This window comes from Pteronotus mesoamericanus, unplaced genomic scaffold, assembly GCF_021234165.1.
Source record: "Pteronotus mesoamericanus isolate MK-2021 breed Mesoamerican mustached bat unplaced genomic scaffold, CSHL_Meso_final contig_311, whole genome shotgun sequence".
Taxonomy (NCBI): Eukaryota; Metazoa; Chordata; class Mammalia; order Chiroptera; family Mormoopidae; genus Pteronotus; species Pteronotus mesoamericanus.
This window is the reverse complement of record NW_026555132.1, coordinates 213,348-239,004: the sequence shown is the minus strand read 5'-3', so window position 1 is coordinate 239,004 and position 25,657 is coordinate 213,348. Positions and strand designations below refer to the sequence as shown.

Genomic DNA, 25,657 nt, shown 5'->3' with positions numbered 1-25,657 from the left:
AAGAGCTGTACTTTTCATTGTATATAAACTTTACCCTAAAAGGGAAAGAATGTAAATAAATACTGAATTCTAGTTATTAACATACATGCTGAAATATTTAGGGAGAGGTACAGTACTGTTTGCAACTAACTGAAATATGACCTTATATATCAAAAATGATGACTTGGATAAAGGGTAAACGGATAGGTATGAGGTTAACCAAATTTATACAGTAAAATATTAATTGTAGAACCTAATCAGTGATAGGTACGTGTCCATAAAGTTCTTTCAAACTTTATTTTGAACTTTTTCTCATGCAAATATTGGGGGAAATACTTGCATGCATTCTCAAGGATAAATAGATTTATTTTTTAAATAAAATGAAACTGACACCAGCAAAAATGGACTGTTGATTAAAGGGTGATACTTATCATAATATTTGATTCGGAGTTTTTATGGAGTCTGCTTATTTGTAACTATTTTGCTTATTGGATAAATATGCCATCAAGTAATTAAAATATGTTATTTTAAGAGATTTAAATTGTCACAAAGTAAAAGAGTGTCTTAGATAAATATGTACCTAATGAGGATAAAAATGACAAAAATACTTTTTCAGGGTACTTCGGTATAGATAATTTTAAGTAATTTATTAAAACTACAATTTCTTGGGGATCTGGGGCCAGAAAGAAAGGTTAATCTATTATCAACACACAAACTTAAAATGGAAGTTTCTATGTTTTCAAGAGGTACCATAATCATCAACATTGCCTTTTTAAGAAGTATTTTAGAGGAAAGTATTTGAAATACTTTCAGAAGAAGTATTTGAAATAGCCCAGAAGAAATCATAGTTTTATGCCATTAAAGATATAACAATATGTATTATATGTACTTACTTGAGGAACATTGCTATCAACCCACTTGGAATTTGGTAAAATATCATCCCACAAAATCAGGCATCGAGCAAGTGTCTTTAAAATGTAATAGAGATAAAATTAATTAGAGCAGGCAAAGTTCACAGATTTTGTAACAATGATGATGTTAAATAGAGTAATTTAAGAATCAGTTCCCAAATGATGGTGATTTTGAAAAATATACAGTATCAACCTAAGCCAATCATTAAAATAAATTAAAGATTTAGATTTTAATACAAAAAAATAAAATAAAATTGAGCTGTCATCAAAATTTGGAGAAGTCAGAGAGGACATTTCCTAACTTGTTCCATGAAAGAAAAAAAATCATAGCTCTGTCTATGTAATTTCAAGGCTTTCACAGGCTAAAAAACATACAAGTTTAAACATTATAGAGGGAATAATTTAGGAAATTATGTAAAACAGTTACTGTCATTAATTATACCCTTAATAGTATTATTGCATCCTTGCTAATAACAAAAGCAGTAATGAAACCTCAGTCACTTGCTGCTTGGTAGGAAGTTTTGAATAATGTGAGAATTTGAAATGTCAACTCTAAGTATAATGTCAATGTGGCTGCCTTTCTAGCATCCTTACAGCTAAATGTGGGAAACTTCCAAAGAACGCTACCAATTACATGTACATGATGAATTAATAGTAAAAGGTTCCCTTGTAGAAACATGTGTATTTGCAAGCTAAAGCTGAGAACCACATACAGACTCCTCATGGTAAAAGAAATGAAAAAGTGCAAAGTACTGTACCCTAAGCAAGAGGAACTCTGGTTTCACAAAGTCCAGCAAATACATCGTGTCAGGAGCTCGGAGCCAATCAGCAATGGACCTGTTAGTTGAAGATACCAACAAGCACATTGTTCAGGAAAAGGCAAAATAATCAAGAAACCCAAAACAGATTTCACAACATTTCTCCTGACTCCATCCACTGTCCTATTTTCTTTGTGTACAGAGTACTTTACAACCTCTAACATAATTATTAAGTATCTGTATATGTTTTATAATAGCATAAGCTCCATAAGGGCAGGTATGTTTAGTTTTGTCTTGCTCCAGTGCCAAGAAAGAATTAACATACACATTCATCCAAATAGTAGACAAACAAATGCCTGCTCTTAGCCACTTTGGTAACTTTACATACATTCACTTTTTCTAAGAAGAGAAATTTTCAACACTGAAAAATTCCTTGAATCTTAGGTTATTTTTTAAATTAAAAGACTTAAATAGGGTTTACTGTCTCCTACCCAACTTACATTCCTATGCAAAATGTAAAAGAATAAATGCCAAAGATGTATTTTCAAGTGTCAGCACTAATCACGGGGGTTGGAAAAGTAGATGGTATGGCCACTAGGAAAACTTGAAGCCATTTTTTTTAAGTAGGAACAAAGAACAGAATAATGCTAAGTATTTCTGGCTTCACCAGTCCTCACAATGACATGCAAAATTAATGAAAAGCAACTTGGGCATTTTTTTGACTGCCTGTGAATACTATAACACAGAAATGAATAAAAATTGGGAATTATACTGTCAAATATCATTAAAATAGGAAAATATATTATTTCTAGATAAAAATCTATACAATCTATAGTATGTGAAAGAATTAAAATCAGGTTAGTCTAGTAAAGAGGAAATGAAAATATCAAGTTTTATTACTTTAGTTTACTACTGAGGTCAGAAAGGAAGCCCCACTGTCTGGCCAGGGGTGAGGTCAGAGATGCAGTACCTGTTATTGGTTTTTAAGTAGATCATAGCCAAAGCAAGGGTGGCACCTGGACACGTTACATCCACATTTATGGTATCTCCTTCCTATTAAAAGAAAAGTTTATTCATGTAAAAAAGTTGTAAATTATTATAAAATTATTCTCAATACTAGCTTATGCTTAAAATTAACATTTATAAAGGTTGGTATAAAAATTATTTTCAAATTATTACTCTGATTTGGACTTACTTTGATTTGATAGCTTGGAGATTTATGTTTCTCCCTGTGCATTCCTGCTTGAAAGCGCCTATGACCTCCAACCATGTACTGATACAGCTGCTCAGGCACATTGAGATCAGACATACCTATCAAATTACTGCCATGCTGGAAAATTAAGTAACAGAGACATGAAAGGAAACCTTAAAAAATAAGGTCTCTAACACATACCCATGAAAAGGAAGAGAATGAACTACCTTCAAAGCAGGGTATTCTGGGGTTTTTTTCAATTAAATAAGTATTATTTATGAATTAACACTCGAGCTATTAATAATTCATATTAAAATTACAATATATGTTCATGTCAAAATATATAAAGTCTTCGAAATACGTTAATTAAAGTTAACTATGAACATATGAATTGTTTCATTATTGCGGCTATGAACCATTTGAGCAACAGTAACTATAATAATAAATGTAACTTACTGAACACTCACTCTATTCCAGGTACTATTCTGTGTGTTTAACATAGATTAACTTACTTAGCATGACCATTCTATGAAATAGCTACTATCTTATAGCTGAGGAAAGTAAAGCCCAAAGTGACACAGCTAGCAAGTGGCAGGGCTGGATACAACACAGGCAGTTTGGCTCCACATCTATGGAGTTGCTTAACCACTAGACAATATTGTAGTTAAATGACAGGATTCACTAGTCAGGACCAGAATTCAGGTCCTAATTCCCATTATGAAGCTTTTTCATTGAATCATTTGCCCCTTTAGTTAATGTGTACATGTGCAGAGTCAAACACCCATCATCTTGTTTTGTATAACCTAGTATCAGTTTAATAATGTACTGGTGGTTCTTCAAGGAACCCATATTCCAGCTGACAAAGTCACTGATTGACATGTTTTTAATAATTCTCCATGTCTTATGGATGGGGTTAAAATGGGCCAATACAGTACTGCATTCTGTCACAAAGCAAATGCTACTGTGGCAACACTCTGCCAGACCTAGAAAAGGCTATGATTTCTCTCTAGCAACTACTACAGACCCTTCAAGTTCCCCATCACATACACGTTTTCCGCTATTTTCTGTTTTCTGTCTGATTAGACTGTCACTTCAACTTATGTCTTACAAATATCCAGAAAGCAGCAGCAGCTAAGAACCAGTTTAAATCAAAAGTCACAGTATGGCAGAGCAATATTCAGAGTAAAGTGTCAAGATTATTCGTCTCCACAAGCAGATGTTGTCACTGAAGCCTCCAAAGGCACAAACTGTGCTTACCCCCAAGCAGACCATGCCCAGGGCCAAGCCAGCAGCTAAAGAGTAGGACTCTCTGTCAGTGCAGTACTCCATTTCAGGACCAGGGGGCCGGCCTGGGAAAGAGGAAATAACGTGATTCAAGCTGGTCTCTCAAAATCTTCAATCATAAGAGTTTTAGAGTTAACCTTCTAATAAATTGTGTAAGAACCATGGTTTCAATATAACCTCACTCAGAAAGACAGGATGTTATCAAAAAAGGTATCCGCAACTATCAGTTTACTACAAACTAAATCCCAAAATGATTTTTTTAATTTTCTAATTTGAAAGCAATAACTTTAAAAACTGTGAAACTTTAGGTTTGATATTTTCAAAAATTACTAACAAGTAGGGAAAATTTTTTCAGGGGAGGAGTACTCAAGAGGAATTTTAATTCTTAAACTCTTGCATTTTGTATTTGCTTTTTATTTTCAAAACGATTCATTAGATGTTGTGCAATCATGTTCAAATCCTGGTAAACACACAGGATGGACACTTCCTAAAAGTTTTAAGCACATTAAATATTCTGTTTCCAGACACTTATTTTGAATCTACATATTACTGGGCTGCCCAACTATGGCAGAATTTCTGTGTATTGATCCTAAAAGCTTGGCTAGATGCAAAATTTATACTTTTAAAAAGCACCACATAACACTAACTCTACTCTTTAAGGCTGCAAAATATATTACATATAAAGGCCTCGCCATACTCTGGTTTCTCTTCAGATCGTATAAATCTTTCGCGTTTTAAAGGCCTCTCCTTCAAAAAAAAAAAAAAAATTTCACATTCCTGGCATTTTTATCTTCAGGACCAAAAAAAATGCAATGTAAAAAAATATTACACGAAAGTAATCAGCATAATGTTTATGCATAATAGCAAAGAATTAGAAACCTGAAAATAAGAAAATAATTAGGCATTTTATAGAATACCAACTCAGTATTAAACAATATAAAATAAGTTTTAAAAACATTTATGACAATGATATGTGAGAAGGGCAATATAAAAACAGTATGTGCTTCCTGACAGTATATAATTACATAAAGGAGCTTCATGAATCTAAATGAAATCCTCTATTTATAATATAAAAGTGTGTGCTATGGCTGTGTTATATGACGTCAGTCCAGAAAGTATCCAGCCATGTAACATGAAAGAGAGACATTTATTGAAGAAGATACAAGATAGAAGAAACACCGTACATAGGAAAATGATGCCTCAGTCCCCTTCAAAGTAGGAACCTTTGGACCTCACACAGTTCTCCCAATCACAATCAGCTGCCCCATTGTATTTTCCTAAATCTCATGGGTGGTCTGAAATCTCTTCCCTTTCAAAGGTGATCTTAGTTTTGGGAAAAGCCAAAAGTTGCAAGGCACCAGATCTGGGCTGTGGAGGGCCTGAGTCATCTGGGTGATTTGATATTTCACCAAAAAACTCAATGAGACGTGATACACGAGCAGGCACATTGTCAGGAGGAAGCTGACAATCCCCAGTTGCCCATAGCTGCAGCCTTCTGAATCATTCTGAATCATCCATGAAAGAATGTTCAAGTTTAACACAAAATTTGATGCAGATTCTTTGCTATACTTGCTCATTCTGAATGTGATGACCACATAATACACATGACCATTCAACGGTGGTGTCTACTGCTCCCACTGACTAGTACAGTGAAGTCGTCATTGTTCACGTATGCGCATTCCAGTCCACTTTCCTTGGCTGCCAGTTTACATGGATGTCGTGCAAACTGTTCTTGTTATATTAACAATGGCTAGATTTTTTCTGGACAGACTTCATATGATGATATTATCAGATACCATTATAAAATAGGCAAATATTAAATTCACTTGTAAGAAAATTTCATTTTTGAGAATAATTTATTTCATCACTGTAGCAGACTCAACTGTTTGTTCCAATTCTTCATGGCCCTACAGTGACAGTACATACACAGCCACACTCTTGACTGTCTCACAGTGGACATGTGACTGGCTTTGGCCTGGGATCTCAGCTGACAGAATGTTAAGCCAAGGCCCGGATTGTGCTTCCAACATATGTTTCTTCCTCTGCCTTCTGTCATCACCATTAAAGCAGGACATCCTCCCACCTGGACCCCAGAATGAGACAACTGGAGCAGAGCCAGAACAGCAGCCCCACAAATCTGCAGTCAGAAGCAGAGATGCTTAGGCCAACTGTGTGGCTATTTGTTATGTAGCAGTATTGTAGCAATAGCTAACTGTTACAATCAATTTAGAGAATAAAGTATCTTCAACAATATATCCTAAAATACCTGTAAAAAGATCCTGAATAGGATACAACAAAACATTTAAGTATGTATCTAAACTGCTGCCAATACTAACAATGCCAATAGCATCTCCACAGGCCAGAAAAAGATGACAACACAGGAAATGCATTTTATCACCAACACGCCCACTAGCATGTAGAAAGGAGGAAAGCAGGAATCTATCACTTCATTCTCTTGGAAGTGCTTTTGTACAACAGAATAAACATTGTGTTTTGGGGACCAAAATAATCAACTTTGAGTTTTAGGTGACAACCACTGCTAGACACATGCCAGCAGAGACCCGGTAGGATAAAAGCAGGCTCACATGTGACTGAGACCACCTCATTAATGATAGCTCAATATTCAGCTTGCCAAATAAAAACGCAGACTTGATAACCTACATAGTAATACCAGCCTTGAAAAACAGTACTTGTAGTTTTTTTTTAAAATTAGTATCAATCATGCTATCCTCACATCAGCTCTTTTTTCCTTTAGTAATTTTATTATCATTCTTACTTTGGTTCCTGTGGAGTGGAAAATGTATGCTAATGAAGACACAGCACTATTAATGCCATACCTATTTCAGCCAACAGGACTTCCGCAGTATGCCTGTGAGCTGTCCCTTGATATACGAGGCCAATGCCAACTACTGCAGCCACCTGGACATTGTGAGGAACATCAAGCTCCGTAGATGTCGGGGGTAAGAGAGCAGGAATGTGGATGCTAAGTAGTCGAGTAATGGACATATCCATGGTGCCTAGCTTAGCAGCAGAAACACCAAGGAGTAGTCCAATGCTTGTCATTTCATGACCCTACAATAGAGAGGAGATAGAAACTTAAGCCACTACCAAAACAGATACAAAGTTTTAAATAAAATACTGCCTGCCAGTACTTTCAATAAGTAATTTTATGTGACAGGCACAGTGAGAAGCACCAAGAATACAATAGCAAACTACACAGACATGGTCCTTGTCCTCATGAAGCTAGTGCCCTAATGGGGAAAAGTGTTAAACTAAAAATACAAATATGTTATTAAAAAGTAATGCATTGAAAAAGTACAAATAAAAAAAGAGTATTTTAAAGGTACCTAATTTAAATTAGGAGGGGCTGAGGAATTATTAGTAATCTCTAAAAAAGTAAAATTCACAATAGGACCTGAAGAATTCACAATAGGACCTGAAGAATAAGTACAAATTAGCCAAGAAAGTGGCAGAAAGGGGGGCACTCGACTTTAGAAAGGGAGAGAGAATGATATCACGTGAGAGAACATGTAAATGGCTCTGAGGTGATCCAGAAATAAACCCCACTCAAAGTGATGGTCCACTGACAAGGGTGCTAAGACAATCCAGTGAGAAAAGAATAGTCTTATCAAAACACAGTGCTGTGATAACTGGAGAGCCACAAGCCAAAGAATGAAGTGGGACCCTTCCTTATATTATATACAAAAATTACTGTAAAGGATCATAGAATTCAATGTAAGAGCTAAAACTATAAAACTCTTAGAAGAAAACATATATGTGAATATTCATGTCCTTGGGTTAGGCAATGACTTGGATACAACACAAAAAAGCACAACAATCAAAGAAAAAAATACAGGAACTGGACTTCATCAAAATTAAGAACTTTTGTGTTTCAAAGATGGCATCAGAAAGTGAAAAAAAAAAAAATGGAAGAATGAGAGAAAAATTTGCAAATCTTTTACCTGTTAATGGACTACTTATATAAAGAATAAAACTCAGTAAGATAATCCAGTTAAAAAATAAGCAAATAAATGAATAGACATTTCTCCAAAAAAAACTTATAAATAGGCTATGAGCACATGAAAAGATGTTCAACATCATTAGCCATCATAGAAATGCAAACCAGAACCACAATGAGATATTACTTCACACCTACTAGGATGACAATTTAAAAAAAGGACGTTGGCAAGAATGTGAAGAAACTAGAACTCCTAGGTACTGCTGGTGCAATTGTACAATGGTGCAGCCACTCTGAAAAACAGTTTGGTAGTTCCCCAAAAATTTAAACAAAGAGTTACCATATGATGCAAGAATTCCATTTCTAGCAATACACCCAAGAAAAATGAAAACATATGTCCACTCAAAAACATGTGCATGTTTATTGTAACATTAGTCTTAATAGCCAAAAAACTGAAATAACCCAAATATCCATCAACTAATGAATGGATGAATAAAATACAGTATATCCATACAACAGAGTTTCTATTCGACTATAAAAAGAAATGAAGTGCTGATACAAAAAATAATGTGGTTGAACCTTGAAAACATTCTGCTAAGAGAAAGTAGCCAGTCATAAAAGGCCACATATTGTATGATTCCATTCATATGAAACGTCCAGAATCAGCAAATCCACATAGACAGAAAGCAGGTCAGTGGTTGCCTGGGGCTGGAGGAAGAGAGGAATGGAGAGCGACTGCTACTGGGTATGAGGTTTGTTTACAAGGCGGTAAAAGTATTCTAAAGTTACCAGTGATAACAATGCACTAATCTGTGAATATACTAAAAACCACTAAATTGTATACTTTAAATTGGTGAATTTTTATGGCATAAAAATGAAAGAGTTTAGGCTAAGAGGAAGAGTTTATGCCAAGGGGCTAAAATGGCCAGTCCCATTTGTGGGGTGGGGAGCAAGTGGCAAAGTGGCACAAAGTAAGGCTGGTGATGTGAGCAGGGCCCCTTAGGCTCCTAAACGTTCATTCAGAGCAATGGAATATCACTCATTACAGTTTTGACCAGGGAAGTGATATATTCCAACTTATATTTTAGAAAGACTACTTTCTAAAGTAGTAGTAGAAGAATGTATTAAGAAGAATGTATTTAAAGGTACAAGAATAAAGAAAAGCCAATAGAACAATTAGGAGCTACTGCAACAACCCAGGTGAGGCACACAATCCCAGGAGCTGGGAGCACCAGTCCTCACCTTCGTCAAGTAGTCATGGATGTTGAGAGTGGCCAGCTTGGTGAGGTGCCCATTCAGGCCCAGGGCCATGAGGAAGCCAGCATACTCATTGGCTAACTCAGCATGCTTGGGCTTATTGTAAACAATCCAGGCCGAGTCAATCTGAGAAGCCGGGGCTATCTTCAGGCCAGCAGCCACACCATTATGAAAGCTGGCCCAGCTTGTCATGTTCGGAGGCACATCAATGTTCCCACTGTTAAGGTCTACTGTTGTGTTCCGAGGAGGAGCACGCCCTATTCAGGCAAATAAATGTAAAACTGAGAGAACAGAAATTTACAAAACCAAAGGTGTTAAATTTAGATTTCTGAGAACAGAGACTGCTTTCTCTACATTCGAAACCCGTAATAATATTAAGTTACTATGAGTACTGAAACTTTCATGCATGTGAGTCAAACCTGATGCAAGGTGGAAAAACCTTAATTGCTTAAAATAATTCATTGTCCTTTTTGCTAAAATACATGTGGCTATAATAAGATAACTGAAACCAATTTAACTTTATGCAGATCAGATTAGGGTATCTAAGGCTTTCAAATCTTTCAAACAGCAGGAAGCTTATTAAAAAATAAAATTACAACTACTGTCGCAGTTAAACTATATTAACAATAAATTCCAACGTGAGGTTTGGTGACACTAATGCTAATTTTAAATATGCCACATCCTATTTTCCTTAGGACATTAAGGGGGAAGAGCCAAGATTCGGAAGCAGCCCAAGTGTCCATCAGTAGACGAGTGGATAAAACAGCTGTGGTACATTTACACTATGGAATACTAGTTGGCTATAAAAAACAAGAAAATTTTACCCTTTGAGATTATGCTAAGTGAAATGAGCCAGTCAGAAAAAGACAAATACCACATGATTTCACTCATATGTGGCATCTAATGAACAAACTGAAGTAACAAGCAAAATAAAAACAGACTCAGAGATAGAGAGCAGGCTAACAGCTCTGGATGGGGGTTAGGGAGTGAAGGGATCAAGCAAAAAAAGAAAAAACTCATGAACACAGAGAACAGTTGGTGACTGCAAGGGGGAAGGGGGTGTGTGGAAGTAGAAGAGGGCATAACGGGATAAATGATAATGGAAAAAATACAATCAAAAATAAACTATCAAAAATGAGTAAGATAATGAATTATATCCCATTAACTAAAATACTCTAGCATAAATAAAGTTGTTGATTAAAAATGTGTATACAATACCTACATACATACATATAATTATATACATAGATATGCAAGATATGGACAGACGCTCATTATATAGTAAATTTTTAAAATAATTTCTAAACCTGATTTAAATTTTCTGATAATTAAACAAATATGAAATTATAAAGTGGAGACATAAAACTCAGGAACTTAGACACCAAAATGTTAACACTAGTGGGACTACTATATTTTCTTGTTTCTATATAAGGATCACATATTCATAGTAAGACATAAGACATTTTAAGACTAAATATTTTTACATACTATTTTAAGATCTTACCATTATTAATAATATCTTTCTAAACTTTCTCAAGTAACTTTCTATATCTGGGAATGGTCTCACTAAAAGCAAAAATTCGTGATGGACTACAATCTACTTCCCTCAATGTTATAGACTGATTTGTTATCTGAGCAGCATTAACTATTAGAGCAGCTATTAACAATATGCAAAATCACTAGGGATAAAAAGATCATTTCATTTCCTTGATCACTGAACCCAGGCTTTAACATACCAGTCAAATTCAACTTAGGAATAGGCAATGGTTCCGTTGGAACAGGATGGTATGAAAACAAGGTAAACATCCCTCGTCCTACCGGAAGGGCCATAGTTCGCTGGCACAACTGGAGCAATCTATAATTAAAATTAAAACCAAGATATTAAAAATTTTTAGGCAAAACAATTGAAATGCAATCTGTGGGCAAGTATTTCGAAAGAAGGTGTGCTGTGTAAGATGAAGTCACATCCAGGAAATCATACAAAGATGTGGTTGAATCATCCAAACAGTCATTCTCACTTTAATACTCTTGCCCCCCTTAGAAACTCTAAGGGGAAACCCAATTCCTTTCTATTGTTTCATATTTGCTTTGAATGAAAACCCGGTGGTCCATAGACCAAGCCAACTCTCCCGAGGTATCCAGAAACAGAAACCTGAAGTTCTACTCTAACTGTTGCTAACCCTCTCATAGGAAAATATACTCTGGGTTTCCTCATTGTATTATTTTCAGTCTAGCTGCCCTCAATACATCTGGGGTCCGCCTCCCACCCATTTTTGCCAAGAGAGACTCAGAAGTGCCACCTTCATGGCCTCTACACAAGGAAGGAAAGGAAGGTCCTACACTGAAGGTCAACGGATTTCATGGTGTTGCCAGGGAAAACACAAAATCAGTTTCCTTAATATGATAGGATTTACAGGGCTGATAGCACTATGTATCAGTGATGTTCAAGGTTAAAATGGCTCCTATGAGCTACCTGTTTCTACGTTAAATCACATTCTGTAAAGTCCCTTAAAAAAAATCACATTATGAAAGTAGGGGCACTATAACCAAGAAACACTTAACACAAGTTATAACAGAAGACACAGAAATATCCCTTCGGAGGCTAACAATTTCTCTGCAGACAAAGCTATTCACAAGCAGGCTCCCTTCCTGATTATACATACTCATAGCTGCTTTTCTAGTTTACTGGAGGGGAAAATTTTGCTGTTCTAAGATTCTTTGGGAACACTGCCTCACATTAATTTAGATTATGGAAATTTAAGGCCAGGAGGCAATATCCCGTATTTTTTTGGCAGAAATCCTACATGTAACCCACAACATTATCATAATGAAAACAATAGAACTGTATCCTTTCCATTTATAATGCCATTGATTATAAGATGCATCACTATTTCATGAGGTACTGGGAAAGAAAAAATATTGCCAATTAAATTTTAACACCTACTAACTAAAGACATATTCTGATTTCAGAGAGTAAAAGGTTAAAAAAAAAATCAGCATCACAAAATTAACTGTTCAGAATGACTGACTGCAACTAAGTTTTGCCATGTGTTGGGCAGTGTTCCCAGCATTATGTAGAAATAACTCACTTGATACACAGAACAACCTTGTAAGGTATGAATGCTACAATCATGCCTATTCTTATAGAAGCAGAAACTGGGACAGCAAAAGTTTAAGTAATTTATCCAAAGTCACCCAACAGATACTGGCCAGGTTCTCACACAACTTCCTGTCACTCCATCTCATTTACAGTGACTAATGCTTGGGTCCATATGGGAATGAAACAGAGATAGGAGGGGATTATGACTGACTCAGGCCTTCAACAGCCAGAGACTAAATGTGGATGGTCCTTCCCTAGAAGTAGTAAGTACCACAGTAAGTAAAGAAAGGAGGAAAGAGTGGCAGAGATGATAGGTAATAAGAGACCGGGCAGATAAAAGGACTAGAGAGAATTTTTAAATCTAAATTGAACTACCAAGAAAACAAAAAAAAACTATCTACTGAATAGAAGAGGAAATTCACGAGTGATACATCTGATGAGGGGTTAATAATATATGCAAAATTTATAAAGAACTCATATAACATCAGGAAAAAACAAACAATCCAACTAAAAAATGGGCAGAGGACCTGATTAGACACTTCTCCAAAGAGCACATACATGTGGCCAACAGAAATGTGAAAATATGCTCAACGTCACTAATCATCTGAGAAATGCAACTTAAAACCACAGCGAAATTATTACCTCACACCTGTCAGAATGGCTATCACCAATAAATCAACAAACAAGTGTTGGCAAGAATGTGGAGAAAAAGGAACCCTCATGCACTGTTGCTGGGAATGCAGGTTGGTGTAACCACTATGGAAAACAGTATGACGGTTCCTCAAAAAATTGAAAACAGAACTACCTTATGACCTAGCAATTCTACATCTGGGCTTATATCCAAAGAAAGCAAAAACACTAATTCAAAAAGATATATGTGCCCCTATGTTCACTGCAACATTATTTACAACAGCTAAGATGTGGAAGCAACCCAAGTGTGTATCAACAGATAATTGGATAAAGAAACCGTGGTACTTATACACAATGGAATATTACTCAGCCATAACAAAGAATAAAATCTTGCCATTTGCAACTACATGGGTGGACCTAAAAGGTATTATGCTAAGTGAAATAAGCCAGAGAAAGACAAATACCATTTAATTTCACTTACATGTGAAATCTAAAGAACAAAATTAACAAACAAAACAGAAAGAGACTCATAGATACAGAAAACAAACTGATGGTTGTTGCCAGAGGGAGAGGGGGTTGGGGATTGGGTGAACAAAGTGAAAGGATTAAGAAGTGCAAGTTGGTAGTTACAAAATGGTCACAGGGATATAAAGTACAGCATAGGGAATATAGTCAATAATAGTGTAATAACTATGTACGGTGCCAGATGGTTGCTGGAATTATTGGGGGGAATTACTTCATAAATTACACAGATGTCTAACCACTATGCTATGCATCTGAAACTAATATAAAATAATATTGAATGTCAACTGTAACTGGAAAAAAAAAATTAGGCTGAATTGTCCCAAGGTAACAACTCTAGAATGTCAGCCATGTGATACTGACTACTACTAAACCGTACAATTTATCAAGGTATAAATTAGTATTAGTGATGTAACAAGGGACATAAGTGATAGAGAGTGGCAAAAGAGAAGGCTGATACAGTATTGCCTATCATTAATAGAGTTCCTAATGGGAGTAAGGAACGAATACTGGTGTAAGTTTAAAAACAATACAAAAAGCATTCAAAATATTTTCCTGATCAAGAAACACAAGGGAGAGTTCAATGTTTTCCTTTGTAAATTCTTTTTATTTTTTAATATTTTATTTATTTATTTTTAGAGAGACGGGAAGGAAGGGAGTGAGAGAGAGAGAGAAACATCAATATGCAAGAGATACAGTGATGTGATGCCTCTCACACGCCCCCAAATGGGACATGGCCCACAATCCAGGCATGTGCCCTGACTGGGAATCAAACCAGCAACATTTGGGTTTGCAGGCCGGTATTCAATCCACTGAGCCAATAGCCATGGCTCCTTTGTAAATTCTTAAAGTAACTAAGAACAAAATGGTGCTAGATTCACCTTTTCTAAATAGCAGGCATCTGTATGTCAGGAGGAGAGTCTACAATACAACACTTACATCATTAAACGCCAAAATATTTTTAAAATGTATAGATTATTAAGGTTGGTAAATACTTAAAATACATGGTACTTTTAACTTTAAAGTATCTTTTTTGAGTTTTAGCATTAAAAAAGAACAAAACAAAACTCTGAAGAGAGGTAATTCGTGCTTCCCATTACCTGTTTTCCTTTTCCTCAATGAACTCGTGGTCACTGAGCTCTGGATACTGCACTACATTGACGCGGACGGGATGTGCACTTTGAAGAAGCCTCCGCACATCCTGCACCCTTAAATCTTCACTCCATATGAGTGACATAACCTCCTGATTCATGTCGTTCATGCCATCATCTTCCTCCTCAGTCTCTGTTCCTGAAGGAACATCTGATGAGAGCACCTGAGTAACAGACTTGATTGTAATGACAATTTACAAACCAGTCAACATGCACTGACTGAATCTGAGGATGTCCAGGATGACATATCGTAACTATCAACACAGAGAAACTATGCATTCAAAAGCAGGCTGGACTGGATTCCCAATAACATACCAAAACTCTAACCTAGAACTCTCTCTTATAGTACAATTAGATTTTCCATCGAAAATTCTTAACTGAGCTAAGAGAAAAAGCTTAAATTTAAGACAAGAGTCAAGAGGATGATTTCTTTGAAAGAAAAGGGTCTGAGTAAGTTGTAAAAATCTAACTATATCCTAAATATCTTGAAAAGGAAACAAATTACTGTAAGTGGAATATAAGACCCCTATTATTACTTAAAACCCATACTAATTTATATATTATCATTGATTAGTATAAGCAGAAAAGAAAAACATGAGAAATATACAACAAAAAGCTGAGCAATACCTTCTTCCTTTAAGTACTTTAAATACAATGGATCATGGCTAGTTTCCACTTTTGTTTATAAATATGTTCCAAATAAAAATTTCTTAAAAGGGAAGGGATTAAATGTAGCAAAACAAATGAAAAAGGTTCATTCCTTGATTATCATTCCTTCCTCATAAGCTCAGCATGTACTTTAACACGAGCCTTCCCAGTCCAAGTAATTCAGACTTCAACACAGATGTCAACAGCATGAATCTTCTCTCAATAACATTTTATACTCTTTTAAACAAAAGATTAACTCATAGTTGAAATGCTAGAGTTCTATAACATTTAATATAGAAACAATATTACATAAAAAATGGCAGATATGGCTAAATAATTGTTTTTATTTAGTTCATAAAAATTCATTATGGTTCCTATAAAATACCCAATTTTTAAAAGAAACCATATTCTAATGGGTGAGTTAGCTATAAAACATAGACCTGAATAGCTGATAAATTGAATTTAGATGAGTTATAAAATATAGCCTCAAATAACTAAACAAACTGAATTTAGACAGAATTACTTAAAATGACAGTTAAATACAGGGGAATGAATATCAATACCATTTGGAACTGATGTTATCATTTGCTAACAATGTTATACTGCTCTCTCTCTAGTAAGTGAAAGAGGCATAAAGACTAAAACTTACTTGGTCAAGGAAAGGATAACCATATTATAAACCAAAAAAAAAAAGGTTTTCTGTTAAAAACAAAAATTCAGCTAGGAGCTGTTTGGTAAGTGCAGACTGAAGAGCACTATCTGGTGGGACCCTGCTGGAGGCTAGGTCCCCATGGAAACTGCTTCTGTCACAGATCCAGGAGGCAACACTAGTATCAGGAATAAATTTTGATAGAGGTTCTGAAATAACAGTAGCCTAAGACCTGATGTGGATTATAAACAGTTAGAATGTGTTCTTCATTATCTGTTGGTTCAAAGGCTAGTGAGAGATGAGCAAATCTGCACTGTCACCGGGAGTGGAAGTATCATCTCTGAGCCCTCCGTGATGCTCACGGTAATGCACTACCAGCTCTGTTTTTAAAGTTAGTACAAGTTTTAAAAGCTCTGTTTTTAAGTTTTAAAGGAGGCTGATTTTAAAATAATTGGAGAGTAATGGTGTAGTTCGCTTTCTACTTGTAGGTTCTTAGAACCCATTCTTTAAAAAACAGACTTGAAGACTCACGAAGGGCAGTATTCAGAAGGGGTGACATGAAGACACCTTTTCGGCAACCTTAGTGCCCCTTCCTTCCTTCCACAAAAATTCTTGTCCTGGGTCTTGAGTTTTATGTGATTAAACAGATATATTTATACCTATTTAAAAGGTTAAATTCAAGAAATGTATGAAAAAGAAAACAGTTATATATTAACTATTCCAATGCACAATCTACGTGCTCTGCCTTTCCCTACATATTACAAAGTAAACTACCAATATGGCACAAACCAGTCACGGTAGTTGCCCTACTGATTAGCACTTGTCCTGACTAAAGGTGAAAAAAGGTCCAGACCAGATGAAGCATTCCAAAATCTCCTATTCCCATGTTTAATTTACAATTAATAATACTTGTCCAATTATAAATGCCATCTGGCATATTATAAATGCCATCTGGCATATAATGTAAGAAAGACAAATGTGACATACATACTTGCAGAAAGACTTAAAGGAAATGTAGAACATTTCTACTTTGATGTTACTAATGCTAAAACTAAACCTTGAATTTTCTGTGTTGACACTCACAGATTTCCCTTTGGGTAAGTTTCCTTCACAGGCCTGCTTGGACAGGTCCTGACGTCCAATCAGGAGACACACAGCCTCTGGCCAGTCTGCAGCAGGCTGCTCACGACAGTGGTAAATTGCATCTCTGATGGGAAGAGCAATTCCAAAGGGAAGAGTTTCCAAGTCTCTTAAAGTGAAACCTGATGGTGAAAGGAAGAGAGAACATTTTTCATGCAGACTTGCCACTCTCCTGGTTACCCTCTGACTAAAGTTAGCAAACATCTATCCTGACAAATAGGAAAGAAATTAATTTTATTCATCTCACTGCCAGGCTAGCATCTCGACTAGTAAAAGAGGTCTCTTTACAAAACTTAAAAAAAACCTTAAGAAAAAGAAAAACAATACAATAGGAAAACCACAAAGGACTTAACTGTTCCATTAGATGAAACACAGTCAATAAACATATGAAAAGATGGTCTATCCAATGAGTGATCAAGGAAATGTGATCTAAAAACCATTAAAAATAGAAATTCACACTCACTTGATAGACAAATGTTAAGTCAATCAATATCAAGTATTGGCAACTATGCAGAGCAACAGTGATTCTTGACCACAATTAATGGTGGTATGTACCATACAACCACACTGGAAAACGCTTAGCATGTATAGACAGGTCCGCTCCATGGTCCAACAATAATCATACAGAAATGTGTGCACATGAGCACGAGGACACTGGCATTAAAATATTCATTAGCAATATTGTTTCATTATGACAAAAAAAGGGATGGGAGGAAACAGCCCATTGCTATCATCAACAGAATGGATAAATAAGTTTTGATGTATTTAAATAATGAAGTATTTAGCAATGAAAACAAATAACTTACTGCTACATCAGTCAACGTGGATGAATCTTTAAATAATAGTATTGAGCAAAGAAAATAAGATAACAGAAACATATTTATATTTATGTCTATTTACATAAAGTTCAAAAACATAAAACACTGGCACTGGCCAAGTAGCTCAGTTGGTTAGAGCACTATCATATATCAAGGTTGTGGGTTTGATCCCGGGTCAGGGTATGTACAAGAATCAACCTATGAATGCATAAATAAGTGGAAAAACAAATCAACATCTGTCTGTATCTCTTTCTCTCTCAAAAAGTATCAATTAAAAAAAACCCTTTTTTTGGACTTCCAGCCAAGACAGAGGCATAGGTAGATACACTTTGCCTCCTTGCACAACCAAAGGAAGGACAACAAATTTAAAAACAAAAAATAATGAGAATCATCAGGAAATTGACCTGTATGGAAGTCCGACAACCAAGGAGCTAAAGAAGAAACACTCATCCAGACTGGTAGAAGGGGCAGAGAGGGGCAGCTGGGACGAAGAGGATGTGTGGCAAGGCAGTAGCTAGCAGACCAGGCAGTCCCATATTTGCATGGAGATAAACTGGGAGGAAGAGCTAGGGAGCAAGATAGATCTCGCAATCCAGGGTTCCAGTGCAGGAAAAGAAAGCCTCAAAACCTTTGGAGATAAAAACCTGTGGGGGTTATGGTGGCAAGAGAAACTCCCAGCCTCATAAAAGAGTTCATTGGAGAGACCCACAAGGTCCTAGAACGTACACAAACCCACCCACCTGGGAATCAGCACCAGAAGGGCCCAATTTGCTTATGAGTAGCAGGGGAAGTGACTGAAAGCTGGGCGAGAGCCAAGCAATTGGAAATGATCCCTCTAGGACCCCTCCCCCACACACAATGTCACAACTCAGAGACCTGGTTTGCCCCACCCTGGCAAATACCTAAGGCTCTGCCCCTTCCATGTAGCAGGCACGCTGAGACAAAGAAATATGGCCCAAATGAAAGAATAGATCAAAGCTCCAAAAACAGAACTAAGCAATGAACAGATAGCCAACCTATCAGATGCAGTCCAAAACAATGGTAATCGGGATGCTCACTGAACTGGTTGAGTATGGTCACAAAATGAGGGAAAAGCAAAGGCTATACAAAGTGAAATAAAGAAAAATATACAGGGAACCAACAGTGAAGGGAAGGAAACCAAGACTCAAATCAACAATTTGGAGCAGAAGAGAAAGATAAACATTCAACCACAGCAGAATGAAGAAACAAGAATTCAAAAAATTGAGGAGAGGCTTAGGAACCTGTAGGAAAACTTTAAATACTCCAACATCCAAATCATAGTGGTGCCAGAAGGAGAAGAGGAAGAGCTAGAAATTGAAAACTTATTTGAAAACATAATGAAAGAGAACTTCCCCAATCTAGCCAAGGAAATAGACTTCTACGAAGTCCAGGAAGCTCAGAGAGACCCAAAGAAGTTGGACCCAAGGAAGCACACACCAAAGCACATCATAATTTTATTACCCAAGATTAAAGATAAGGAGAGAAACTTAAAAGCAGCAAGAGAAAAGGAGACAGTTATCTACAAAGGAGTTCCCATAAGATTATCAGCTGATTTCTCAAAAGAAACCTTGCAGCCAAGAAGGGGCTGGAAAGAAGTGTTCAAAGTCAAGAAAGACAAGGACCTACATCCAAGATTATGCTATCCAGCAAGGCTGTCATTTAGAAAGGAAGGGCAGATAAAATGCTTCCCAGATCAAATAAAGCTAAAGAAATTCATCATCACCAAGCCCTTAATATGTGAAATATTAAAAGGATTTATCTAAGAAAAAAGATCAAAAACTGTGAAGAGTAAAATGACAAACACAACTATCAACAGCTGAACCTACAAAAGCAAAAGCAAACTAAGCAAACAACTAGGACAGGAACAGAATCATAGAAATGTAGATCAGAAGAGATGGGGACAGGGAAGAATGGGGGAAAGGGTTCAGGGAATAAGCAGCATAAATGGTAGGTACAAAATAGGCTGAGGGAAGGTAAGAATAATATAGGAAATGGAGAAGCCAAAGAACTTATATGAATGACCCCTGGACATCTACTAGGGGGGTGGGAGGGCCCCGTGCGAGAAGGAATGCTGGGGGCGGGGGCAGTGCAGGGCGGAGAGGAATAAAGGAGAGAAATAAAATGGGACAGTTGTAATAGCATAATCAATAAAATATTTTTTAAAAATTTTAAACAAAAAATACTAAGCAATATATAATGATGATAAAACTACAAAACAAAATAAGAAAAGGAATACAAAATTTAGGTAGGGTGGTATGGGAGGACACCACACAGGAGTAATTACACATGAACCTTGGACCGCACTAGCAATGTTCTATTTCTAATGGTGGAGACCAGTACATCAATATTCACTTTATTGTTATTCTTTAAACATTTTGTACATTTTTTATATGTATGCCACATTTCACTTTTAAAATTTTCCAAATCTTCATGTTAATTGAAATTTTATTTTTTCTGAAATAATTTTCTAAATTTTATAAATTGTACATTATTTATTAACATAGAAAGTTGATTATTAAAGGTAAAAATGTGTCCTTATATGAGAATAATAATTTTATTAGATATATAAATAGAACTCATCCAATATATTTTCAGCATAGGTATCCTATTGTGATACTAATGCCACCTACTACAATTTTCAACGGGGCATATAAAAAACAACAACGAAAAACTGTCATTTAGAACAGTCTTCAAGAATTCAGAAATATCCTGTAACATTCATTAGAGCATTACTTTCTAACACAGACACATCCTCATTTTTTTAATGTGTCTATATTGATAGTTTGATTTTTTTAGTTCTTTATTTTTGTGAAAAATTTCTTTAGTACTTTAGTCAGTTTGAAACCTAGGAGCACAAGGTTAAAATTAGAGAATAGAAAACTCTTTTTGTCCCTCCACCCAGGACTCTTCATCTCAGTGCCTAAAATCCCTGGCCTATACCCTTCCAAAGCCCACCTGCATGTTTATACAATTACTTTAAGGTTTTGCCAAAAACATTCCCTCCTGATATCTGAGTATGATAATGGCTTCAGGCATGGTATGCAGTGATTGGTGCTCTCCATTCTGAGGCTGACAGATAAAAAGTAGGTATTGCTGATGTCATATAAAAGTTGTGAGACTGTCAGGGAAAGCGGACCCTCTCCTAGAGCGAGAGACCTCTCTCCCCATGCCTCCTAGGTCTAGCAAGCTCTGAGGAAGCTGGCCTTCGTGAGGAGGGTCCAGGGAAAGTAGGGGGTTCCCACTGACATTGCAGTGACACATGAAAAGTAAAGATGACCTTACCTACACTGGCCATCCAGACAACTAATCTTTCAGCTAGACTAGACACGGATGTAGAAGGACTAAAACTAAACCTGTAAGAAAACAAAACTCAGTTATTAAACGGAAGAGTGATACATGATACTGTATTATCTTTTTAATATAAAAGCACAATCTGAATAAAAGTCACCTGTTTTCCTCTTGTTCTGCTTGTGATTTTTGGGGGGCTACAAGGTAACAAAATGAAACTTTATTTTGATAGTCTTCCTGGTAAAGAAAATACATAACATACAAAAGAAAACTGGAAATAAAATTTTGTTAACTCCTAGAAAATAATAAAATAAGCTGGAAAGTATTTCACTGAAGCTAAAGTAGTCCTTCTTAAGTACAATGAAAATATAAAGTTTCTTAGATTTTAAATCATCCTGGTCTTTGACAATCAGTCGCAGGCTTAGACCAGAATAGTATAAGATGTAAATTCTAAAATGAGGCAAGAGTTGGACTCTAAAGCAAACACTTAGGAAATTTTTAATTTTTTAATTTCAACTTCTATATTGGCATTCATTAAATTTTGTTTGGGAAGCCTAACATTTCACTGACTTACCTGGAGTTATTCTTGATAAATAGGGTGAGGACTCATCAGAAACAGAGCTTTCATCACCAAGAATGTAGAGCGCGATACTCTGTACAAAGAGAAAATACCATTACACATAGGAAAGTTCACCCATTTAGGTGTACAGGTTTTCATTTTGATAAACATTGCACAATCATATAACCATTATCACAATCATGATACAGAATACCTTCCTCACCCCAGAAGGTGCCCAGGGCCCTTTGTGGTCCATCTGCTCCTCCTACACAAGCACCAGAGACAACTCATCTTTGTTCTTTCCCTGTAGTTTGCCTCTTCTACAGTGTCATGTAATTGGAACCACAAATGTGTCCTACTTCATGAGTATGCCTTTGAGAACCACCACACTGACCACATCTATCAGGAATTTGTTTCTTTCTACTGCTGAGCAGTATTCCATTATACAGATGTACCAACTTTGTTCATGCGCTCATGAACTAACAGACATTTTTGGGTCATTTCTGGTTAGGTAAACCCTAACGCTCTGTTTCTGTTAAAGAAACCCATTTTTGACAAAAGTGTAAAAGAAACAATAATCTTTTCCAAAAATGGTGCTAAAAGATTTGGACATCCAAACTGAATAAGAACCTCAACCTAAATTTCACAACTTATAAAAAAAATAAACAAAATGGATCACATATCTAAATATAAAACATACAACCATAAAACTTCTAAGAGGAAAGAGAGAGAAAATCTTTGTGTTAAGTTAAATAACGAATACTTAGACATGACACCAAAAGCAATATCCATAAAGAAAAAACTAGATAAATTGACTTCATCATAATTAAACATTTTTGCTCTGCAAAATAAACATTAAGAGAATGATGAGATATGACAAGCTACAAACCAGGAGAAAATATTTGCAATCCACATATCTGACAAAACCTCATATCTAGAAGACTCAAAATATCACTAGCTATTAAGGAAATGCAAATTGAAACCAAAGTATCACTATACATTCTATCAGAATGGTAAAAATTAAAAATACTAACAATATCAAACAATAACAAAAATGCAGGGAAACTGGAATGGTCACACATTGATGAGGGAATGTAAAATGGTAGAGTCACTCTGAAAAACAGTTTACAGTCTCTTAAAAAACTAAATATATACTTACTATATAACCATCAATCTTACCTCTGGGTATCTACCCTAGAGAAATGAAAACTTATTTTCATACAAAAACCTGGGTTTGAATGTTTATAGCAGCTGTATTCACAACTGCTGATAAAAGGAACAGGTGCATGAATCTCAAAAGTGTAAAGGAATTTTAATAGGAGAGAAGGGGTCTGCTCTGTATCCTGGTTATGGTGATTACATAAATCTACACGTTTGTTGGAATTCACAGAATTGCACACAACATTTTTTTAAAGTTAATTTTACAGTACAATAATTTTTTAAATACTTTAAAAGAAAAAGAGAAAAACAAATAAGTTAGGCAATACTGTGAGTACCTACCAAAACTACAAGTCGGCTTCTTTCACAGATGCCAGGGAGGTAAGGGTAGGGGGGCATTCCTTCACCCTTCAGACAAGAACTCACCCACTGGTAAATACTTGGTGGCTCAGAAGTAAAAAACGATGGATGATGCATAAACCCTGTTTGACCTTTAAAATTAGATGTTTATAAACATACAAGAATACATTAAGACAATGTTATTTTATTATAAAGGTTTTGACAGATATGAGGGGGACCCTAAAATAAAAAAAGAATTATCTTTCGTTTTACAAGGAAGCCTTGTAGTACAGGCTTCCTGTGATAGATGAGTGTTCTAGGAACCCATCTGTATCAGTGTACCAGCTGGTGGTGTTGTGAGAGGCTGTGTTCAGCTGAAGAGAATTTTTTTTGAAAATTCTCTCAGTACATTTGCCCATTTCATGATGGGTGATTTACAAGTGCACCTGCCCACACCACACTGGGTGTTCAGCAGTTTTTGATCCCTGTGCCCCACCCTCCCTATTCACCCAAGAGTGGCTTTTGTTTCCCTGTATAAAAAAAAGTCCTCAAAGGGAAACAGTTTGCCAATGTGGAAGATGAAACAAACAAACAAAAAAAAAACAGCAGAAGCACTAAAAGACATCAAAATCGACAAATTCAGAAACTGTTTTGAGCAGTGGAAAAAAAGTCTCAATAGGTGTTACATCAAATGCAGAGTCTTTGAAGGCAACTGAAGTTTAAACATGTAAAAATAGATACACAATTTTTTATAAATAATTTCCGGGGTTTTCCTGGGTCCCCCCTCGTACGACTGAGCAGGATAACATTTTCTGTATTTTCCAAAATGGTCCATGTTTTCTGTCACAGTAAACAAGCTGACTATATTATAATATGTAGAATTTAAATAGTTACTATTTTATCCCATACTGGATGGAAAGAGAGCAAATTTTTGTGCTCAAGGCACATAAACAATCTAATCTAAATTTTCTACCCTAACCTGAAAGGTGAGAAAACAGCAGAGGCAGCCAGGATTCCTGTGTTCTAACAACTGGGCCCCAAACCTAAGTCTCTTTAGCTCGGGCAGTGGTAATGAACATACTCCAATATGGCAACCACTAGACCCACGCAGCTACTGAGCTCTTGAAATGTGGCCAGTGCAACAGAGGAAGTAAAATTTTAGTATCATTCACTTGGATGACAAGCACAGGTCTTGGGCAGAGCATCCTTAGCATTGGAAGCTCTCTAAGCTTTTGTAACTCAGAACCTTACTGATGGGTATAATTTTCCCCACACACAATGGCTTACTGCAAATCAGAAATAAGCACAAACTAAAATCTGCCTGGTAGAAAGTCCCTGCCCCCTGACTTAGAGACTAAATATAAATATAAAAATATAAGCAAATGTAACTACACTGTCACAAAATGTTTAACAACACAAATGCTTACCTTGGTCAATTGTGCACACTTGTCCAGTAGTTCTGACAAACGTTGGGTAATCTCTGTAGTAATGATCTAAGTAAGGTTCCAATTTTAAGTCCCTAAAACAATAGGAACATATAAAATAGAAATAACGAGGAAGGTATTACAGCATTTTCCTCCCTCTGCCCCAGAGTTAGAAGAATTCATCAGCTGACCTTTCAACTTAGAAACTTACTTAGAAGAAAATAATCAAATCTAGAGTCTCTTTATTCTATTTCTAGACTTTGCAGTGCCCAATATGATAAATGCAACCAAAAAACTCTTTTTATTAGGCACAATTCTGTGGAGGTAAAAACACCGGTAAAAACCCCGTGGCCTAATTTTTCCTCCATTACTTATTCACTGTGTGATCCTCAGTAAATCATCTCCAGAAGCTCAATATTTTCTTCTAGAAAATGGGGAAACACACAGTTTACTCACTGTGAAGTTTTAAGATTAAATAAGATATGTGAAAAATCTTATAAAAATGCAAAACATTACACAAATGTTTTTTATTTCAGAAAGCCCATGATTAGAGTTTGGAAATGATTTCATGACAAGAGAATTTTCGTGATAGTAAAGCTCTGACCTAAGAGAAGCTGACCATCAATTAAAACTAGTATGTCTCAGAAAACAATGTCAGTATCTCAAGAAGGATCAAGGAAATTAGAAAATGTGCTAAAATCTTAACTCAGACTTGACATTTTGATTCAATTCAACGCTCTTTATCATCAAGGATCAAAAAGGCATAAACAATACCTCAATGTGTTTAGAATCCAGTGCCACACACAGAGTGCTAGCAAGGCTGTTAAACTGCATTATTAGAACAATCTGAGTGTAGATCCATTAGGAACCC

At 36.0% G+C, this 25,657-nt stretch overlaps 1 protein-coding gene across 5 annotated transcripts in view; it reads right to left on the bottom strand.

Moving 5' to 3' along the window:
• The window catches only part of ANAPC1 (anaphase promoting complex subunit 1), a 101,239-nt gene that overhangs the window by 38,851 nt on the left and 36,731 nt on the right, over window positions 1-25,657 (bottom strand). For 3 of the 5 annotated variants that reach the window (XM_054575548.1, XM_054575547.1, XM_054575550.1), the window contains exons 20-32: window positions 24,790-24,881; window positions 23,366-23,514; window positions 21,881-21,959; window positions 17,123-17,301; window positions 14,692-14,906; window positions 11,076-11,194; window positions 9,325-9,596; window positions 6,962-7,196; window positions 4,098-4,189; window positions 2,844-2,978; window positions 2,619-2,701; window positions 1,649-1,727; window positions 873-947 (exon numbers count right to left, since the gene is read on the bottom strand). In XM_054575548.1, coding sequence (XP_054431523.1) covers window positions 873-947; window positions 1,649-1,727; window positions 2,619-2,701; window positions 2,844-2,978; window positions 4,098-4,189; window positions 6,962-7,196; window positions 9,325-9,596; window positions 11,076-11,194; window positions 14,692-14,906; window positions 17,123-17,301; window positions 21,881-21,959; window positions 23,366-23,514; window positions 24,790-24,881 — 1,804 coding nt within the window. Of the gene's footprint in view, window positions 1-872; window positions 948-1,648; window positions 1,728-2,618; window positions 2,702-2,843; window positions 2,979-4,097; window positions 4,190-6,961; window positions 7,197-9,324; window positions 9,597-11,075; window positions 11,195-14,691; window positions 14,907-17,122; window positions 17,302-21,300; window positions 21,372-21,466; window positions 21,504-21,880; window positions 21,960-23,365; window positions 23,515-24,789; window positions 24,882-25,657 lie in introns of all 5 variants that reach the window. The other 2 variants (XM_054575551.1, XM_054575549.1) reach the window with 2 other exon arrangements.